General features: G+C 41.9%; 1 protein-coding gene across 1 annotated transcript; it reads right to left on the bottom strand.

Moving 5' to 3' along the window:
* Window positions 1-972: 972 nt before the first annotated feature.
* On the bottom strand, window positions 973-20,177 carry LOC119804428 (rhox homeobox family member 1-like). Its single transcript, XM_038315845.1, has 3 exons — window positions 19,762-20,177; window positions 19,171-19,216; window positions 973-1,116 (listed from the first exon to the last, which is right to left on the bottom strand). Exons 1-3 carry the CDS (start codon window positions 20,175-20,177, stop codon window positions 973-975), a joined length of 606 nt encoding a protein of 201 aa, XP_038171773.1.
* Window positions 20,178-22,546: the final 2,369 nt, after the last annotated feature.

A 22,546-nucleotide genomic window follows, 5' to 3' on the forward strand; every position in this document is an offset into this window, starting at 1 on the left:
TAATGGGCATGGGATGGACTCTTGTGTTTCCTTTGAAACAGTAGGACCTGTGGCAGGAGGACTCCTAGTACCATAACTGTGCCATTGATAGGAGGGACAGTGAACAGACCTGAAGGCAGCCTAGGTGACTGGTCACACTCCCTTCTGATGAAGGCTCAGAAAGTTGTCTTTCTGTATTTGTTGCAGTTTAAGAGTGGCCGCATAGGTTTGGGGGAAACAGCTTTAGTCATGAACAATCTTCTCACTGGGGACTTGTCCTGTTCCTGATTTTATGTGTTTCTTCCCACAGGGTCGTGTTAAGGTGACGATGGTACAATGTCACAACAGAGAAGAATATACGTCTGAGAGAGGATTGCTGTGGGTCTTGAGAAACTTTCATGACTTGTGGAGTGGTAAAGATGTCTCAGAGTTTGTTCCCTTTCTTTTTTCTTTTGTTAAATATTTTCTCAATAATGGACATCCACACCTTACTGACCCTCAAAAGGCACATGGAATATTTTGAATACACAATGATGTAGGTGGGTCATCTGTCTATGTTTTTCTTTCATAGGTTAATAAAGAAACTGCCTTGTCCATTTGATAGGACATTAAATTAGGTAGTCAGAGTAAACGGAACAGTATGCTGGGAGGAAGAAGGCAGTGAGGCACTCAGGATAAAGGTCCAACCCAAGATGGACTTAGGCTAGAATCTTCCTGTTAAGCCACCACTTCGTGGTACTACAAAGATTATTAGAAATGGGTTAAGCAAGATGTGAGAGTTAGCCAGTAATAGGCTAGAGCTAATGGGCCAGGCAGTGTTTAGAATAATACAATATATGTGTTGTTATTTGTGTGTAAAAATAACCATGTGGGAGCCAGGCAGGACGAAAAGCAGGCCTGCTCGCCTCATCACTACAACACAACTCTTTATTGCTGAAGGGATACAGTTTCACAGCCATTAGAAGGTGTCAGTGACACCTGAAGATCCTGTCTTCATCTGGGGTCTGGACAGGGTGATGCTTCAGGACTCCTCCAAAAGCTTTCCTGCAAGGTGTCCTGGCCATCAGCAGATGCACACTGGAGCTCCTGAGACTGCTGGTGTTTCCTGTATTTGGCTCTTCTTTGCTTAAACCAGTGCTGCAATAACACAGTGAAAGAGATGGCTTTGGTGTATTCAACAGTCAGTATCACAAGTGGAAAAAACAACTCTGTGTAACAGTAAGAGCCAGTGAGGCTTTAGATTGACCAGAGTTTTCTAAACAGCGACACACAAAATCCTTAGGAACCCCAACCCTGGAAATCAGATTTCAGAACAACCAGAAATATGAAATTCTTTAGGGTCTACCTTTCCTCTCTTATGTCCTGTCTAGGAAATGGGAAAATACGGATCTAAGAAAGAGACCAGGGATCAGTAAATCTGGATATGGAGAAGACCGGATAGGAAAAGGTCTTCAGGGATTTCAATCTACACATTCTCTGCCAAGGACAAGGTACTTGCATCATGCCCTTGAATTATAAGGCTTATGTGGACTACTGCTTAGACTATATGTACCTTCCCTGGCGCCCTGGAAAGTCACACCCCATTGCATGTATTCTTGTCTATGTAATCCTCATGATATATGCCTATAATAGAGCAGAAGGGAGAGCTCATATTTGGCCTTGAATCAATGATAACAAAGGCCAAATGGGTCCCAATTCTGGTTCTAATTAAATAGGCTCAGGAACAGCTGAAACAACTGCCATAGATTCCTCAACTTGGATTGTTGGAGATGATCCCGAGACTTCTGACCTAAGTTGAAGAGCAAGAAAGATGAAACTATTTCTATTTTTTTCCGTCTGACCATGTCCAGTTTTATCCATGATAGATCACCTTTCTGGCTGACTGTGGAGGTTTCTGTGGCCTCCCATAAAGACCTCTTATCTCCTATGCACAGGAAAGGAAGCTGCTGGGAAGTGATGGGCCAATGCCTGGTCCAAGTCTGGTTTTCAGCAGGCTTCCTGGAAATTCTGAAGCCTATTGCTCTAAGGAAGGAGAGGAGAGTGAAGGTGAGGTGGTGGGAACGGGCTGCCAGTGCCCTGGAGTGCATGCATGATTAACTGCTTTTTAAATAAGTAGAGGAGAAAGGACTGGGGGTTATGAGGAAAAGAAGGTGGATGGGTAAGTGAGGGGACAAGAACAGTCGATAGAAAGAAGAAAGAAAGCAGAAGAGAACAGAAGGCGAAGAGGAATAGAAAGGGAGAGAGAAAAGCTCAAAGGAAGTAAAGAAAGAAGACATAGATCAGGACATTGTTATCAGTCTCTGGTGACTGGGTCCCTATAGATTACTGTCAGCATCAGCTGGACCATTGCTTCTTGTCCTTATCAGACTAACGGTGGAACCCTCCCTCTTCACCTGCCTGGCCAACTGCCTCAAACAGAAAATCAACTCATCTAATTTACTGGTTTCTAGAAACAACTATGCTCTCCTAGAACAGGATGAGTCAATGATTTGTCATAGTGGGAAATGTGACAGTGCAAGCCAGTGAAGAGGTTCCTCCATCTTTTATTCTTGTTGAAGCCATTTCAGGTAGATATAGAATTTTGATCTCTGTGATGGAGAATCCCACGTGAAATTAATTAAGTCTACTCTAGGGACAAAAGATCAGGAATGTTCTAGCTAACTTAGCTGTGGTTCAATGGCCTGTTTATATGTATCCCTCCCGCAGCTAACTGCTTATCTTAGTTTCAGTAAACAGCTTGCTCCAAAGTGCTTACCTCTGCAAAGGCATTTGCAGCTGCTGAGCTAAATACTAGGACATCTAGGTTTTAAGATGCCCTTATACCCCCCATGTTCTAGACACCCGGGGCCATGCCTAGGTTCCCAGATACCTGGGTGTCATCCTAGTCATTGGAATAAAATCTTTGCAGTAGCTACAGACCATGTAAGTGGTCATTTCTGCTAACAACTTTGGAGTACTCTATCCTCAAGGGAATATCTTCATAACCTCCTACTGTCAAGGTTCAGGGATCAAAGCAGAAGTGGAAGCAGAAAATCTGGAAGATCCAAAGGTGATGGATGACTCTAAGGGAACAAAATATATTTTCTGTACAAAAGGTCAAAAACCAAAATGAAATCAATGCACTTCAACAATATACTCATTTGTGCTGCCATATATAGACAGCTCAATCCTAACTCCCAGTGGGGCTGCTCACAAGTGGCCCATATCAGGAAGGACAAGGGGTTCTGTGAGATTCACCACTTAGGATAGTGGGATACCTGCTTCCTACCTCCCCTTAACTGTCAGAAAACAATCTCCTTCATTGCCAGTCTCCTCCTCTTCCTCCAGCTCTTCTTCCTCCTCATTCCTCTCTCCTCTTTCTCCCTCCAGCATCTTGTCCTTCTGTTCCAGTGTTTCTGGATCTCCTCTGGAATATTTTTCTTTATCAAAACACATAATTTCTCCCCGGTAAACTGCTTTACTCCTATGATTTTGGCTCACCATATATGGCTGGATGGCTTCTTATTGCTCCAGCACCTTAAGGCAGTAGGGTTATTACAAGGAATCACACTTGTCTAAAGAGTGTGAAAAGTCACATCCTAGCCCCAGCTCAAACAAACAACAAACAAACATCCCTCCTAAATTGACTTGGGAGAGCTAACACTACTCCAAGGGAGGCCTGCACAGAGATGTGATGTTGTCATCTATAGGATTAGGGAAATGAGCCAATTCAGACACATCATTCAGGTATCTTGGGACTCCCTGTTTCTATAAAATAGGTAATAGGATGAGGTCACTGTCACCTCTGGACTTTTGCACTCCTGCTCTTCCATGCCCTCCTAAGTTTTCTGGGCTCAGGTCAAAGGCAATGTTCTCAATGAGAGTTGTAGCTTGATAGTTGATGTGGGAGAATCTTCTGTTTGTGTTGATTTCATTAGTTAATAAAGAAACTGCCTTGGCCCATTTGATAGGCCAGCCCTTAGGTGGGTGGAGTACACAGAACAGGAAGAAGGAAGTGAGGCAGATGGCTCAGACAGTCACAATGCCTCTCCTCTCCAAGAGGGACGCAGGTTAAGATCTCTCCTCGTAAGCCACCCTTCGTGGTGCTACACTGATTAATAACTATGGGTTAAAGCAAGATGTTAGAATTAGTTAATAAGAGGCTGAAACTAATGGGCCAGGCAGTGTTTAAATGAATACAGTTTGTGTGTTGTTATTTTGGGGCATAAGATAGTCATGCAGTTGGGAGCTATGCAGATAAAAAACAGGCCTGCCTCACTACAGAATGGTGCCCACATGGATAACTGAATCCACAGAAAGCCTGAGAAAGCTTGGGAAAGAATAAAGTAAAGCATGTTTTCTTGGTAGCAGCAATTTCTTGGGTCTGCTCTGCTTTCTAGAGGGAGGAGAGCACTCTCATCTAAGAGAGGCTTCCTGACTCAGCTTTAGCTGTAAAATTCTGCAGCTCTTTTAAGATGTCCTGTCAGGGCAAACTCTGACTCTTTCAAGCAGGCGGTCCTGACTATGGAGCTTTTGAATGTTGTTTAACACTTGCTTGCTAGCAAGGACCTTGAAACACTATAGAGTTGTGGCAATAAACATGGCTACAGCTGGTACCCACCTCCATGAGACTGCAGAAAGCTAAGAAATGGGCTGTATCCAGCTGCCAAAGCCACAGCTTTAGTCCTACCAATATTGCTTGGTAAATTAAAGACTCATGTGATTAGAAAAAGAGAGAGATATACAGTAAAGATAGATTCAAAGTTGAAGAAAACCCCTAAATGGTTTACTATGTGTTAAAAGTATATGCAGGCTAAAGGTTAAAGTTCTTAAAAGTAAAAAAGAAAAAGAAAGAAAGAAAGTAGTTTGGGTGTGATGGTACACACCATTAATCCCAACACTTGGGAGGCAGAGGTAGATTGACCTCTGTGACTTCAAGGTGTGGGAGGACACACCTTTAATCCCAATGCCTGGGAGGCAGAGATGAGACAGAGGGATCAGTGAGTTCAAGGACAGCCTGGTCTACAGAGTTATTCCAGGACAAAGATATACAGAGAACCTGTCTCAAAAAGTAAAAGTAAAAATAAAAGAAATAGAGGTTAAGTAAAGCCATGTAAAGATGGAAAATACATGGAGAATCTTGATACTGTATGTTATTATGCTCTCTTTGAACTGTTCGAATGCTGAGGAAGGAGCAACAGATGCTAAAAGATATTTGTTAATAAATGTTGCTGTACTAATACAACATAGACATTTTGAAAATACCTTGACTTCAGAATTTGGATCTAAGGATGTGATACTTTGGAAGAGATTCTTCTTTTGTTTTCACAGAGGATGAGACTCTGTGGATTGCATCTATCCCAATATGGTATGATAGACCACGCCCTCCTAAAAATTACTATGAACACCCTCAAGAAATTACTTTGCTCAACTGCCGACTGATATGAATCTAGCACACAGGTTACACCATAAAAGATCTGATTAACAGTGCCCCCATTCAGCAGGAAGCAGTTTGGAGAGAAATAACTACGTCCATATTCCCAAATATTGTTTATAAATGTTCTTTTACATTTAAAGGGGGAAATGATATAGATATGAATGATTTACATTGGTATAAATTTACTCTATTGATATAAATTTAAGGTCAATTTTGTTATATGTATATGTATTTCTGATACTGATTAAGGTATTGTGATTGTGTAGTTCATTTAAAAAAGTAATGTATATAGGTTGTTAATGGATAATCATCGATAATAGTCAAGCTTATAGTCATGTTAGTTAGATTTTCTAGATATATAGAGATATATTTCAGTTAGATAGGCATTCCTAATATCTTTCAAAGACTACAGAATAGAGCATTTTAATGTTTTAATAACTTAGAGCTTTTCATGACAATGAGACACCTCTGCTCCTGGCAGCACCAATCTACTTCAAAAGGAAGATGGGCATTGAAGAGGCTCCTTATTGAGTTTAATAACCATTTGGGCAAGAAACTGCTCTTGCCTGGACTGTTGCATAAACTGGACACAGAGAACCCGTAGAGAGAGGACTGCTGAACTTGCCTAGAGGTAAGATGGTCTTTCAGGGTTCCTGATTCATGAAAGAGTCTGTGAGACATTCTTCAGGACATGGCAGATAGTGACTGAACTGTCTTTGAATTTTCCTGCTTCATGGAAATGTCTGCTGGATATTATGGGCCTGAAGGTTGAAGATGGATGCCCCAATGGTACAGAGGAACTTTGGGTGACTTTCCAGGCAGCGAGATGTCACTGTCATTTCTAGAGTTTTGGGAGTAGCTTACTTCTTGTTCACCTAAGTAATATTGTGTCCTTCTGGAATCTTTGATGGAGTTGAAGAATAATAGATAGTTATAGTTTTCTTTAGTTATGATAAAAGATAAAGTAGATATAAATATTGTAACTGTAATTCTTACTTGATAACTGTTTGGTTATATGTAATTTTTCTATGTTAAAGTTAAAGCCTTCTTTTATTTGTTTAAACAGAAAAAGAAGAAATGATGTGGGAGGGTCTTCTGTTTGAGTTGATTTCATTGATTAATAAAGAAACTGCCTTGGCCCATTTGATAGGCCAGCCTTTAGGTTGGTGGAAAAGACAGAACAGATTGCTGGGAGTGAGGCAGATGCCTCGGGCAGTTGCCATGCCTCTCCTCTCCAAGATGGATGCAGGTTAAGATCTTTCCTGGTATGCCACCCCTCGTGGTCCTACACGGATTACTAAATATGGGTTAAAGCAAGATGTTAGAATTAGTTAATAAGAGGCTTAAACTAATGGGCCAGGCAGTGTTTAAATGAATACAGTTTGTGTGTTGTTATTTCGGGGCATAAGCTAGCCAGGAGGCCGGAAACCATGCAGGATGAAAAACAGGCCTGCCCGCAGCTCCTCACTACAGATAGTGATGCCCTACTTCCTGCCCAACATGAAGGACATCCTGGGCTCTGTTTTTCTACCAGGAGATCCAAAGTTTTTAGGCTGAACCTCCACTCAGGAATGTGATCTGCAACAATGTGGAGAATAGATAGTAAAACTGCCTCCTCCTTAATACATAGCCAGCTATGGAAATACAGTCACATTACATGTTAGATGTCACCATCCTCTCAGGATCTAGGGAATAAGGGTCCATTATATTGGGAAGTTCTCAAACTGCACATCTTTGAGTCCATGTCCTTTCTCTCCCTGCCTGGCCCCTTATATTATGTGAATGTATGGTCTAAAGAAGACCAACCAAAGGACCAGAAGCCATGAGGGGAACTCGAAGCTACCAACATGATGCCTCCATGAACTCAACCAAAGCCCCAGTGTGTTGGGAGGAGGCCGCTTGTTGGTTCCCAGCTGCCTGATTAGCTTAGCCCAGAAATAATCACACAGAAACTATATTAAGTCACTGCTTGGCATATTAGCTCTAGCTTCTTATTGGCCAACTCTTACATATTAATTTAACCACTTTGTATTAATGTGTGTATCTCCATGTGACAGTAGCTTACCAGCAAAATTTCGGCATGTCTGACTCTGGTGGTTGTTCCATGGCTTCTCCCTCTGACTCTGCCTTTCTTTCTCCCTGCATTCAGCATAGCTTTCCTGCCAACCTAATTTCTGCCTTGTTATATGTCCAAAGCAGTTTCTTTATTCATTAATGTTAATCACCACATGTTGCAGGAGCTCCTTCTGCTCCTTCAGCCAATAGCCGCTGAGATACCAGTCCCTTGGGGCATTGTCTCTCTCTTTTAAAAAAAAGCAGTCACTTCCCTCCGCTCGCTCTCTGGCTTCCAGCTCTGCTTCTGGTGACTAGGCTCCCTTCCTGATTATGCAGAGGGCTGTTGGCTGGGACGGTGATCTGTAAGTTTTTCCCCTTTAAATAAATAACCATCCTATTAATCATAATTCCAAACTTGTGTGGGATTTTTTGTGACTTACACCTTCAATCACACACAGAGGGTATTCCCATATCACCAGTGGTCTCTAAGTAGCAGCAGTGCATCAGCCTCTAGTGTTGCAGTACATTGGTCTCTCTGCAGCTACAGTGAATCAAACTCTTGAACTGCAGTGCATCAGCCTCTCCTGAGCTGTGGTGCATCAGCCACTGGAGCAGCCTTTCTGGATCTGCAGTGCATAATCCTCTAAAGCTGAAGTGCATCAGCCTGTCTGGATCTGCAGTGCTTCAGCCTCTAGAGCACAGTGCTTGCCATCCAGAGATGCATTGTTTCAGCCTCTACAACTGCAGTGTATGTGCCTCTTTGGATCTGCAGTGCATTGCCCCTCTAGAACTGCAGTATATCAGCCTCTCTAGAGCTACAGTGCATCAACATCTCTAGAGCTTCAGTGCATCAGCCTCTCTGGAGCTACAGTGCATCAACCTTTAGAGCTGCAGTACATCAGCCCCTCTGTAGAAGCAGTGCATCAGCCTCTATAGAGCTGTATTGTATCAGCCTCTAGAGCTACAGTGCTTCAACCTCTAGAGCTGCAGTAAATCAGCTTCTCTGGAGCAGCAGTTAATCAGCCTCTAGACTTGCAGTTCATCAGCCTCTCTGGAGATGCAGTGCATCAGCTTCTCTGGTGCTTCAGTAAATCTGCCTCTCTGGAGCTGCAGTGCATCAGCCTCTCTGGAGCTACAGTGCATCAGCCTCTAGAGCTGCAGTACATCAGCTTCTCTGGAGCTACAGTGCATGAGCCTCTAGAGCTTCAGTGCAGCAGCCTCTAGAACTGCAGTACTTCGGCCTCTCTGGAGCTGCAGTGCATCAGCCTCTCTGGAGCTGCAGTGCATCTGTGTCTCCACAGCTGCCTCACATCACTCTCTGGGGCTGCAGCACCTCTGTCTCTCTGGATCTGAAGTAGAGGGTCCTATCCGCTCAACACAGGGAGAATTCCTCACTCTTTCAGCTTTTCTTTTCCATTCACTCTTCCTCTCCACCCTGGGGGAAACTCCCTCTTCTCTCCCAGTTTCTCTCACCTGAGCGTGATCCTACTCTAGTTTACACCTCGTGGTGTTAGGATGCCAGCACTCAGGGGCTGCTAGGCAGGACTGCTATTCGGCACAGGCTACTACTGCAGGTAGGGAGCTCACTTACATCAAGACTGCCCTGATACATGCTGAAGGAAATTAGCATGAATAGCACTCTGCACTGCCTTTCCCCTTTCTCTTTTGCCATGTAGCAGTCAGTTTCTCTGGGTTCATGACCTCAGTTATTATTCCATGATCTAAACATTAGTCTTTACTGTCTGAAGGAAAGAAATTTGTTATAAAATGAGATAGCTACAACTCTTCCTTCAAGTGAGCTCTATCTTTTCACACTTTCAAAAAACCCACATCTTCAACATAGTCTCCTTTAAAGGAAAAGAATTCTTTCAGTTTTCAAGTTAGTCAACAGAAGACACACTTGACCATGTATTGGTACCTTTGCTTTTTTATGTATGTGCAAACACATGAAAGCTTGCAAAGATATGTGATGTGTATGTGGATCTATGTGCACATGCTCACTCGTGCTTGGAGAGGACCAAGGTCACAGTCAAGCATCTTCCTAGCTTGCTCCCCACATGATTTACGTTGGCAGGGTCTTCCCTGAACCTCAGCTCAGCAACTAAGCTAATCTAGGTCTCCCTAAAGATCTAAAGTCTCTGCCTCCTGCATAAGAGATTCTGACTACAGGTGAGCTGACACCTGCTAAACTTTATGCTGAGGGTCCCAACTCAGATCCTCAGACTCATGTGGCAAGCGCTTTATCCTTCGGGCCTTCTCCTCAGTCCCAACCTGCATTTTGACTTTCTATAACTTCCCTTCATCACGTTCTCTTAACTCGATTAACTGAAATGAACTAAATGTTATTCTTTCTGTTAAATTGTAACAAAATTAAATCTTTAAAACTGTCAGCACCAGACTTCTCCAAACACTGACATGACTATTTTGGCATTATTTTAGATACCCTAAACACAGCATGGGGGAACATTAAAGTTCAACAAAGGTGGAGGGCCAACCATGTGCACTTGTGAGTGTCTTCCCACATGACTCTTGGATAAATTAAACACAGGTTAGTTACACTGAGTTTCTCTCTGACCTCACTTATAACTGTTTATTTGTTAAAACTGAGCCCTCTTTTTCTCCTACTGCTTGCTACATCAATTAGAATGTCCCCAAGGTCACTTAGAGTCCTACTACAATCCTACACATAAGTACCCTGAAATGACTTGAGTGTCAGGACTTCAGTATTAATCACTGTACACATACCAGTAAACATTTATGTTTTCTTATATGCATGACCTTATAATATTCAATGCTGTCTATATATATGATGTTTACATACTGATTATAAGTAGTCTGTGAATTTCAAATGGCTGAAAGACACTTGAGGAAATGTTCAACATCCTTAGTCATCAGAGAAATGCAAATCAAAACAACTCTGAGATTCCATCTTACACCTGTAAGAATGACCATGATCAAAACACTGATGACAACTTATGCTGGAGTGGATCTGTGGTAATGGGAATACTCCTACATTGCTGCTTGGAGTGTAAACTTGTACAGCCGCTTTAGAAATAAGTATGGTGATTTCTCAGATAATTAGGAAACAATCCATCTCCAGACCCAGCACTACCACTGTTGGATATGTACCCCCCAAACACTCCATCATTCCACTAGAACATCAGCTCAAATATATTCATAACAGCATTATTCATAAGAGCCAGAACCTGGAAAAAACATAGATGGCCCTCAAAGAAAGAACGGAAAAAAGAAAATGTACATTTGCACAACAGTAAAATAAAATAATGACATCTTGAAATTCGCAGGCAAATGGATGGATCTAGAAAACACCATATTGGGTGATGTAACTCAGACCCAGAAAGACAAATAAAATATGTACTCATTCTTAAGTGGTTTTTACTCATACTATGAAGAAGGAGGAGGAGGAGGAGGAGGAGGAGGAGGAGGAGGAGGAGGAGGAGGAGGAGGAGGAGGAGGAGGAGGAGGAGGAGGAGGAGGAGGAAAAGGAGGAAGAGGAGGATTCCCCAACCGCCCCCTACACTTCCTGGTCTTCCTGCAGGGGCCATTCTCCCCGGATACTGCCTTTCTCTTCCTGTCCCTTCCCAGCATGCACCCAGAACCCCCCTTCATCCTCCTGTCTTCAGGGCCATAAAATCCCACAGCTCAGCCTGTTTGGGCGCTGGGACCAGGAATTGTGTGCACCCAGGCAGGTGGGAGGTCCTCTGTTTCAATAGCCGGCCTGAAGCAAGGTAGGCCCTTTGTCAGTGAGCTCCTTGGCCAGCAAGGAGACCTGATTGTCTACCAGAAGATCCATCATTCACTGGGGTGAGTGAGTGCCTGAACCGCGGCAGCCGCCCAGAGAGGGACCACAGACATTCCCCCAATCCCCCTACACTCCCTGGTCTTCCTGCAGGGGCTATTCTCCCCGGATACTGCCTCTTTCTTCCTATCCCTTCCCAGCTTGCACTGAGAACCTCCCCTTCATCCTCCCATCTTTGGGGCCATAAAATCCCATAGCTCAGCCTGTTTGGGTGCTGGGACCAGGAATTGAGTGCACCCAGGCGGGTGGGAGGTCCTCTGTTTCAATAGCCTGCCTGCAGCAAGGTAGGCCCTTTGTCAGCAAGCCGCTTGGCCAGCAAGGAGAATTGAACTTCTAAAAGAAGACCCATAGGGGATTATTTAGAGGAAGAAGTGGGCAGGCACCAATGCAAGAATTCCTCCAACAATTTGAAAAACAACAAGAAAGCACCAGAACCTAGCGAACTTACAACAGGAGGACTTGAACACACTAATCAAGAAGAAGTAGAAAAAATTGACTTTATGAAAGTAATAGAGTCCCTTAAACAGGAGGTGAAAAACTCTCTTAAAGAAATGGACAAGAAGAATAACCAAAAGTTTGAAGAATTGAGTAAATCCGTAAATGATATCCTAGGAATCCAAGAAAAAAAAATCAAACAGATAATGGAAACAGTGCAAGACTTGAAAACTGAAATGGAGGCAAGGAAGAAAACACAAGCCAAGGGCTGGCTGGATATGGAAAATCTACATAAACAATAGAGACTACAGAAACAAGCATAATCAACAGAATATAAGAGAGAGAAGAAAGAATCTCAGATTCTGAAGATACTATAGAGAAAATAAACGCACTGATCAAAGAAAAGAGCAAATCCTGATGTAGGTGTGTCTTCTATCTATCTGATGATTTCATTGGATAATTAATAAAGAAACTGCCTGGCCCATCTGATAGACCGGCCCTTAGGTGGGTGGAGTAGACAGAACAGGAAGAAAGAAGTGAGGTAGATGGCTCAGTCAGATGCCACGCCTCTCTTAAGTTAGGCAGACTGCCGTGCCTCTCCTCAGAGAGATGCCAGACGCAATGAAGCTCCAGCCCAAGATGGATGTACGCTAGAAACTTCCCGGTAAGGCACCACTTTGTGGTGCTACACAGATTATTAGATATGGGTTAATCAAGATGTGAGTAAGAGGCAGAAAATAATGGGCCAGGCAGTATTTAAAAGAATACAGTTTCCGTGTAATTATTTCGGGTAAAGCTAGCCGGTGGCTGGGAGCTGGGGCGGCGGGAAGGCGGCCCGCAGCTCCACACTACAAAATCCAACAAATTCTCCTCACAAAACATTCAGGAAATCTGGGACACAATAAAAAGACCAAACCTAAGAATAATAGGGGTAGAAGAAGGAGAAGAATTACAGCTCAACGGTCCAGAAAATAAATTGAATAAAATTATAGAAGAAAACTTCCCCAACCTAAAGAAAGACATTCCTATGAAGGTTCAAGAAGCTTACAGAATACCAAATAGACTGGATCAAAAAAAATCCCCTCGTCATATAATAATCAAATCAAAAAACATACAGAATAAAGAAAGAATATTAAGAGCTGCAAAGGAAAAAGGTCAAGTAACTTACAAAGGTAAACGAATCAGACTTATACCTGACTTCTCTATGGAAACCATGAAAGTCATAAGGTCCTGGATAGATGTTACGCAGAAACTAAGAGACCATGGATGCAAGCCCAGATTACTATACCCAGCCAAGCTTTCATTCACTATAAATGGAGAAAACAAAATATTCCAAGATAAAAACAAATTTAAACAATATGTAGCCACAAATCCAGCCTTACAGAAAGTAAAAGAAGAAAAATCACAAACCTAGGAGTCCAGAATTGACCAAAATAAATCAGACATCTAGCGACCCTTCACCAGCACATCTCAAAGAAAGGAAACACACAAACTCTACTACCAAAAAAAAAAAAAACACGATAACTGGATTTAACAACCACTAGTCATTAATATCACTTAATATCAATGGACTCAATTCACCTATAAAAAGGCACAGGCTAAGAGATTGGATACGAAAACAGGATCCAACATTCTGCTGTTTACAAGAAATGCACCTCAACCACAAAGACAGACATCTACTCAGAGTAAAGGGTTGGGAAAAGGTTTATCAAGCAAATGGACCTAAGAAACAAGCAGATGTGGCCATACTAATTTCTAACAAAGTTGACTTCAAACAAGAATTAATCAGAAGAGATGGAAAGGAACACTTTATACTCATAACAGGAAAAATCCATCAGAATGAAGTCTCAATCCTGAATATCTATGGCCCTAATATAAAAGCACCCACTTATATAAAAGAAACATTACTAGAACCCAAGGCAGCCATCAAACCAAACACACTGATAGTGGGAGACTTCAACACTCCTCTCTCACCAATTGACAGGTCAATCAGACAGAAACCTAACAGAGAATTAAGAGACTTAATGGAGGTAATGAACCAAATGGACTTAACAGACATCTATAGAACATTCCACCCAAATAGGAAAGAATATACCTTCTTCTCTGTGGCTCATGGAACCTTTTCGAAAATTGACCACATACTCGGTAACAAAGCAAACTTCCACAGTTACAAAAACATATTAGTAACCACCTGCATCTTATCGGATTACCATGGATTAAAATTAGAATTCAACAACAATGCCACCCCCAGAAAACCTACAAACTCATGAAAACTGAACAGTCAACTACTGTACCACACCTGGGACAAGGAAGATATAAAGAAAGAAATTAAAGTCTTCCTTGAATTTAATGAAAATAAAGACACAACATACTCAAACCTATCGGACACTATGAAAGCAGTGCTAAGAGGAAAGTTCATAGCACTAAGTGCCCACTTAAGAAAACGGAGAAAGCACACATTGGAGACTTAACAGGACACCTGAAAGCTCTAGAAAAAAAAGAAGCAGACTCACCTAGGAGGAGTAGAAGACTGGAAATAATCAAACTGAGGGCTGAAATAAACAAAATAGAAACACAGAAAACAACCCAAAGAATCAATGAAACAAAAAGCTGGTTCTTGGAGAAAATCAACAAGATTGACAAACCCCTATCCAAATTAATCAAACGGCAGAGAGAGAACAAGCAAATTAATAAGATCAGAAATGAAAAGGGGGACATAACCACAGACACAGAGGAAATTCAGAGAATCATTAGATCTTACTACAAAAGCCTGTATGCCACAAAACTGGAAAATGTAAAAGAAATGGACATTTTTTAGATAAGTACCATATATCAAAGTTAAACCAGGACCAGGTGAACAATCTAAATAGTCCCGTTAGTCCCAAAGAATTAGAAACTGTTATCAGAAACCTCCCTACCATAAAAAGCCCAGGACTAGATGGTTTCAATGTGGAATTCTACCAAAACTTCCAAGAAGACCTAATACTTATACTCCTTAAGGTATTTCATAATATAGAAACAGAAGAGTCATTGCCAAATTCCTTTTATGAAGCTACAGTTACCCTGATACCTAAACCACACAAAGACTCAACCAAGAAAGAGAATTACAGGCCAATCTCACTCATGAATATTGACGCAAAAATTCTCAATAAAATATGGGCAAACCGAATCCAAGGACACATTCGAAAAATTATCCACTATGATCAAGTAGGCTTCATCCCAGAGATGCAGAGCTGGTTCAACATACAAAAATCTATCAATGTAATCCATCATATAAATAAACTGAAGGAAAAAAATATGATCATCTCATTAGATGCTGAAAAAGCATTTGACAAAATTCAACACCCCTTTATGATAAAGATCTTGGAAAGATTAGGGATACAAGGGTCATTCCTAAATATAAAGGCTTTTTACAGCAAGCCGACAGCTAACATCAAATTAAATGGAGAGAAACTCAAGGCCATCCCACTAAATTCAGGAACACGACAAGGCTGTCCACCATCTCCTTATCTCCTCAATATAGAGTTTGAAGTTCTAGCAATAGCAATAAGACAACAGAAGGGGATCAAGGGGATTTGAATTGGAAAGGAAGAAGTTAAACTTTGGTTATTTGCAGATGATATGATAGTTTACATAAGCGACCCCAAAAACTCCACCAAAAAACTCCTACAGTTGATAAACTCCTTTAGTAATGTGGCCGGATACAAGATCAACTCGAAAAAATCATTTGCCCTCCTATATACAAAGGATAAGGAAGCAGAGAGGGAAATCAGAGAAGTATCACCTTTCACGATAGCCACAAATAGCATAAAATATCTTGGGGTAACTCTAACCAAGGAAGTGAAAGATCTGTTTGACAAGAACTTTAAGTCTTTGAAGAAAGAAATTGAAGAGGATACCAGAAAATAGAAAGATCTCCGTTGCTCTTGGATTGGGAGGTTCAACATAGTAAAAATGGCAATTCTACCAAAGGCAATCTATAGATTCAATGCAATCCCCATCAAGGTCCCATCAAAATTCTTCACAGATCTTGAGAGGACAATAATCAACTTTATATGGAAGAACAAGAAACCCAGGATAGCCAAAACAATCTTATACAATAAAGGAACTTCTGGAGGCATTACCATCCCTGACATCAAACTCTATTACAGAGCTACAATATTGAAAACAGCTTGGTACTGGCATAGAAACAGAGAAGTTGACTAATGGAATCAAATAGAAGACACGGATCTTAACCCACAAACCTATGAACACCTGATTTTTGATAAAGGAGCTAAAAGTACACAATGGAAGAAAGAGGGCATCTTCAACAAATGGTGCTGGTATAACTGGATGTCAACCTTTAGAAGAATGAAAGTAGATCCATTTCTATCACCATGCACAAAACAAGTCCAAGTGGATTAAAGACCTCAATATCAATCTGAACACACTGAACCTGTTAGAGGAGAAAGTGGGAAGTACTCTACAATATTTGGGCACAGGAGACAGCTTCCTACGTATAACCCCAGCAGCACAGACATTAAGGGCAACATTGAATAAATGGGATCTCCTGAAGCTGAGCAGCTTCTGTAAAGCAAAGGACACTGTCACTAAGACAAAAAGGCAGCCTACTGACTGGGAAAAGGTCTTCACCAACCCCGCAACAGACAAAGGTCTGATCTCCAAAATATATAAGGAACTCAAGAGACTAGACTTTAAAATGCTAATTAACCCAATTAAAAAATTGGGCGCTGAACTGAACAGAGAATTCTCAACAGAAGAAGTTTGAATGGCCAAAATACACTTAAGGGCATACTCAACCTCCTTAGCAATCAGGGAAATGCAAATCAAAACAACGTTGAGATATCATCTTACACCTGTCAGATTGGCTAAAATCAAAAACACCACCTTTGCTGGAGAGGTTGTGGAGTAAGGGATACACTTATCCATTGCTGGTGGGAATGCAAATTTGTGCAACCACTTTGGAAAGCAGTGTGGCGGTTTCTCAGGAAATTCAGGATCAACCTACCCCAGGACCCAGCAATTCCACTCTTGTGAATATACCCAAGAGATGCCCTATCATATTACAAAAGCATTTATTCAGGTATGTTCATAGCAGCATTATTTTTAATAGTCAGAACCTGGAAACAACCTAGATGCCCTTCAGTGGAAGAATGGATGGAAAAACTGTGGAATATATACATATTAGAGTACTACTCAGCAAGTAAAAAACAATGACATCTTGAATTTTGCATGCAAATGGATAGAAATAGAAAACACCATCCTGCATGAGGTAACCCAGGCCCCAAAAGATGAAGATGGATGTACTAACTCATAATTGTTTTCTAGCCATAAATAAAGGACATCGAGCCTATAATTCGTGATCCTAGATAAGCTAAATAAAAAGGTAAATCCAAAGAAAAACATATAGTTATCCTCCTGGATATTGGAAGTAGACATGACTGCTGGGCAAAAATTGGGAACTTGGGGGTGGGGTGGGATAGGGGTAAGGGGGGATGGGGAGAGAAAAGTGTGAAGAGGAGGATGGGGAGAGCTTGGGGGAATGGGATGGTTGGGATATAGGAAGGGTGAATGTGGGAACAGGGAAATACATATCTTAATTAAGGGAGCCATCTGAGGGTTGGCAGAGACTTGACTCTAGAAGGGTTCCCAGGTGTCTAGGAAGATGCCCCCAGCTAGTTCCTTGGGCAGCTGAGGAGAGGGAGCCAGAAATGGCCAGATCCTATTACCATACTAATGAAAATCTTGCATATCACCATAGAACCTTCATCTGGCGATGGATGGAGATGGAGACAGAGCCCCACATTTGAGCACCGGACTGAGCTCCCAAGGTCCAGATGAGGAGCAAAAGGAGGGAGATCATGAGCAAAGAAGTCAGGACCACGAGGGGTGCACCCACCCACCGAGATGATGGGGCTGATCTAATCAGAGCTCACCAAGGCCAGCTGGATCGGGACTGAAAAAGCACGGGATAAAACTGGACTCCCTGAACATGGCGGACATTGAGGGCAGCTGAGAAGCCAAGGACAATGGCACTGGATTTTGATCCTACTACATATACTGGCTTTGTGGAGGCCTAGCCTGTTTGGATGCTCACCTTCCTAGACCTGGATGGAGGGGGGAGGACCTTAGACTTCCGACAGAACAAGGAACCCTTACTGCTCTTCGGACAGGAGAGGGAGGGAGAGTAGAGGTGGGGAGGGGAAGGTAAATGGGAGGCGGGGAGGAGGCAGAAATTTTTAAAAAAAAAAACTTATAAGAAAAGAAATTATTCTGGGTCCATCTTTGCTCTGTAACTCTCCTATCTGCCTAAGTGTCTAGACTGGTCAGTTGCCTGTTACTATTGAAATTGTTCAAAGTGTAACCTGGAGCCTGAACATAAAAGACACTTGATGATATGGAATGCAAAATCTGTCTAAGGTGGTTCCTGTATCCAGATTAGCCAGAGAGGGATGTGTACCACACTTAAAGATAGTTTTCTTAGTAATCTGCTATGTGTGTGAAGTGATTTCTCAATGGGAAGGCAAATTAGTTCTGAGCAGCTATATTTTGATCCTGTTATAAAAATATTCCTGAGACAAGGTCTCTTATATTGACTCAGGTGGCCTTGGTTTGACTTTGTTAATTTCCAGGCAAATGTCCCTGCTGTCCTCTATGCTATATTAATGTTAAAAACTCTTATGACTGTACCACCTCAGAGTATTAAAATGATCCGTTTGATTCATGTAGATGATTATCCAGTGCAGTCACAGGAAAAGGCTTTGCATGTGGAGCATTCTTTCCTCAGACCAAAATGGGAAGAATAGTTTACTGTGTACATTGCAGAAGGAATGGGGTAGGCAATCAGCTGCTGGAGTCAACATTGTGCAAAGAACCTGGTTGTGGTAGGGGCAATGATTTCGTAATTTCTCTGCATGTTTTAATTCATGTAAATAATCAGGGAGCATATTGTAAAAAAAATGGGAAAGAAGTATACAGCAATTGCTGAAAAACCAATCCACTCTCTTAGACCTTAATAAAGACATAAAATAGAAGAAGAAGAGCAAGAGGAGGAGAAAGAAGAAGAAGAAGAAGAAGAAGAAGAAGAAGAAGAAGAAGAAGAAGAAGAAGAACAAGAAGAACAAGAACAAGAACAAGAAAGAGAACAACAAGAACAACAAGAAGAACAAGAACAAGAAAAACAAGAAGAACAACAACAAGAAGAAGAAGAACAAGAAGAAGAAGAACAACAAGAAGAAGAAAAATGAAAAAAGAGACTATGCTGTCTCAAATAATGGGAAAGGATACATAATGGGTGCCCTTTCCATTTGTACCTCTGGAAAACTTCAAGACTCAGTGCTCAGTTACTATTATAAACCAGACAAGGACACCTCTCACCCACACTCGCTTTTCATAATGGGTACAAGAAAATGGCCCATGCCCTGAAGCAGAGTGCCCTGCCCAAAGCCTTTTCAGATTTACTGACCCGCACTCTGGATTCTCCCAGGAACAAGCGCTTTGCAAGGTCCTTCCTGTGGGAAGAAGATGGAAAGTGGAGCTGTTAGTAAAATACAGCATTTCAGCTTGGCAAGATGAAGAGACTTCTGGAGATGGATCACAGTCCAACACAAATCTATATAGAGATGGTGAGCTCTAAAGTACGGAAGTGGCTTTTCATTGATCTCTATTGTATTGCAAAAAATAACCACATTAATAGACACAAGGTGGATATGCTATACTAGTAGAGGGATTGCTTAGAAACCACTAGGTCTTGAGTTCAATTCCCATTATAAAACACAGTCCATGAAGAAGAAGAGGATAAGTAGGAGGAGAAAAAAAAGAAAACATAAAAAAGAAATTGAGAGGCACCAACCAGTTTCTAGAATCAACATTGCAATATATATGTTGACTATGACCTCCCAAAACATCCTTCCCATACCCAGCAACTAAACATTCAAAGACCTCATGCTTGGGGCTCAAAGCAGATAGGGTTCCACAGTGGGAAGAACACACCTCCACCTCCAAATGAGATGCTGAAGGATGGGAGGTTGAATAGCTATTGAAACAAGTGACATACCTTATGATCTCATTGGGGTACTTAGTTTTTTCAAAAACGTCTTCCAACTCATTCAGCTGCCTGGGTGTGAGACCAAACTGGATCCGTGGCCTTGTGCGCCGGACCTGTGGCCCTCTGGCAACAGCCACGTCCTCCTGCTCCTTCAACTGTGGGTTCCTGTACCCTTGGTGGCTCCCATGGCTCTCATGCTTGATGTCATCACCAACATAGTTGAAGTTAACAACCTGGGTCACATCATCCTTGCTGTGTGGGATTCCCTGGTTCTCTAGTTTGTCTGAACCATTTAGAGAACCTTCACCAAAGATGACACTTTCTGTTGCTGCAGTGGCCTCTTCTTCAAAATCAAGGGTCACCTCAATCTCATTTTCATACAGTTTGTAGAAATTGGGGTCCACATGTTGGGATTGGAAAGCCATGATGAGACCTAAAAGAATAGTGTCATCACCATAAAAGCTTTGTGGATTGAAATGATTTTGCATCATGTGGGTTTTTAGCAAGTTTCACATCTGTCCTCTTTCCATGCCACAATACCTATAGGAGATACATGCCCATTGAAAGTGATTCTAGGGAGCATGTGCAGAATGGATCCAACTTGGATTCCAACCAAGTCCACAAAAGCCTTGAGGAAGGGAGTAGAGGAGCAAGCAAGATGGTACAGGTGCTAGTAGGGATGAGGACAAGCATTTACAGCAACTGCATGGCCTCTGGATGAACCTCTGGAGAACTCTAGCTTCTGTATCTCACTGGGTGCACACTGCAAGAACTATGAATTGAGTGGACATGGTTCTATAAGCTAATGTTTGTCTCAGATTTCTTGAGGGGACATTGACAACACACACTGACCTCCACCTGCAGCAGTATCATGCTTGTAGAGTGGAGTTTATGTAGCATTCTGAGGGAACAAGTACCTGCAAAACACTTGATGTCACCATTGAAAAACTGAAAATGCTCCAGATGGTTGATAGGGAATCTCCATCAGAGTCATTGTACAATGTCCTGCCCAGTGCTTCTCACGTCTGACAACACTGACACTGCATGGGTCTCTGCCTTTTTCACAGTGTCAGCAAACTCCTTAAGCTTGAGAGTGCTCTGGAAGTGTACTTGAGCTAGAAAGCACCATATATAGAGTAAGCAAACAAAAGTGAAATAACTTCAGACTAGCTTCCATTCAATCAATTAATATTCTCAAAGAAATTTTCTCAGGGTGCTGAGATGTTGGAAAATATCAAGAAGATCTTGTTAAGGAAATGTTATCCTTCACCCAGCCACTGATGGAAACAGATGCAGACCTACAAACACTGGTGAACCTCAGAGAGTCCTGTGGAAGAGGTGGAGAAAGGATTGTGGGAATCAGAGACGCCAAGGGCACCAAAAGAAAAACCACAGAATAAACTAACCTGGGCCCATAGGACTCACAGAGACTGAGCTGCCAACCAGAGAGCTTGCAACAGACTGACCTAGGCCCTTTACCCATATTTGACAGTTGTGTGATTTATGGTCTTGATCTTCTGGTGGGGCTTCTAACAGTGCAAATGTCTCTGACCAGTGATCTGCTTTGGGGACCTTTTCCGTCTACTGGATTGCCTTACCCAACCTTAATAGGAGATGAGGTGCTTAGTTTTACTGCAACTTGACAGGCCACAGATGGATGATATGCGTGGGAGGCCTGCTCTTTTCTGAAAAGAGAAGAAGTGGTTGGGGGAAAGAGGCAGGTTAGTAGAAGAGTCTGGGAAGAGAGAAAGAATGGAGAGGAAATAGGATTGGGAAAATAATTAATTAATAAAAAGAAAACGAGAGTTTAACACTGCTTATAAAAATTAATATTAAGGGGATGGCTTAAAGATTAAGGGCACTGCCTGTTCTTCTAGAGTTCCTGAGTTCAATTCCCACAAACCACATGGTGGCTCACAACCATCTATAATGAGATCTGGTGCCCTCTTCTGGCGTGAAGGCATGCATGCAGGTAGAACTCTGTAAACATGATAAATAAACAAATCTAAAACTGAATCTTAAATTTATTAAAGTTACAGATTAAGAAATCTAACAAAAAGTGATTTGTAGATTTAAAAAAATCTTTTTTAAATGAAAGATCATTAACAGTTTGTGTGCTTGTACTTATGGGTGCCTACAGGGAGCACTGGATCTCCTGAAGCTCAATTTATATATAGGTGGTTACCGAGGAGGATCGTGGGAACTGTACTCTGATCCTCTGAAAAAACAACAAAATCTCTTAGCCATTTAGCCATCTGTCTAGTCCCTCACACAAATGCAAACTTTTTCTTTCTTCTTTTTAACTGTAGAATCCTAGAGGGCTGTGATATCAGGGCAGCTAGTAAGATTCCTAAGGAAGTTGTAGTGCAAATATTTTGAATTCTAGATGTGAAAATCAACGTCTGTAAACGCAAAAACATTGTCAAATACCCATAGAGTTAGTAGATAAATAAATTAGGATTCCTTTTAATTGTTGAATTTATTTGTTATGTGTGTATGGACCTGTACCATGTTGTGCATGTCCCTCACATGTCTCGATGTCAGAAGACAACTTGGGAAAATCAGTTCTCTCTTTGCAACAAGCACCTCCCAGGGATCAGGTTCAGGTTATCTGGTGGTTCAGGAGATCCTTCTGATTATGTGCCCCTTTCATTGGTAAATGAATAAAGAAACTCCCTTGGCATTTTGATAGGAGAGTACTCAGGTAGGCAGGGAAGACAGAACTGAATGCTGGGAGGAAGAAAGCAGAGTGAGAAAGATGCCATGGATCTGCCACCAGAGAAAAACATGCTGG

Source organism: Arvicola amphibius, chromosome X (assembly GCF_903992535.2).
Source record: "Arvicola amphibius chromosome X, mArvAmp1.2, whole genome shotgun sequence".
Lineage (NCBI taxonomy): Eukaryota > Metazoa > Chordata > Mammalia > Rodentia > Cricetidae > Arvicola > Arvicola amphibius.

Bases quoted from the DNA above. Each gene is read 5' to 3' on its own strand.
- LOC119804428 (XM_038315845.1), bottom strand. From the start codon at position 20,177: ATGGCTTTCCAATCCCAACATGTGGACCCCAATTTCTACAAACTGTAT. The intron at 19,217-19,761 runs GTATGTCACTTG...TTCTTCCCACAG, and splicing joins TACCCCAATGAGATCATAAG to GAAGGACCTTGCAAAGCGCT. The intron at 1,117-19,170 runs GTCAGTAAATCT...GTGTTATTGCAG, and splicing joins TGGGAGAATCCAGAGTGCGG to CACTGGTTTAAGCAAAGAAG.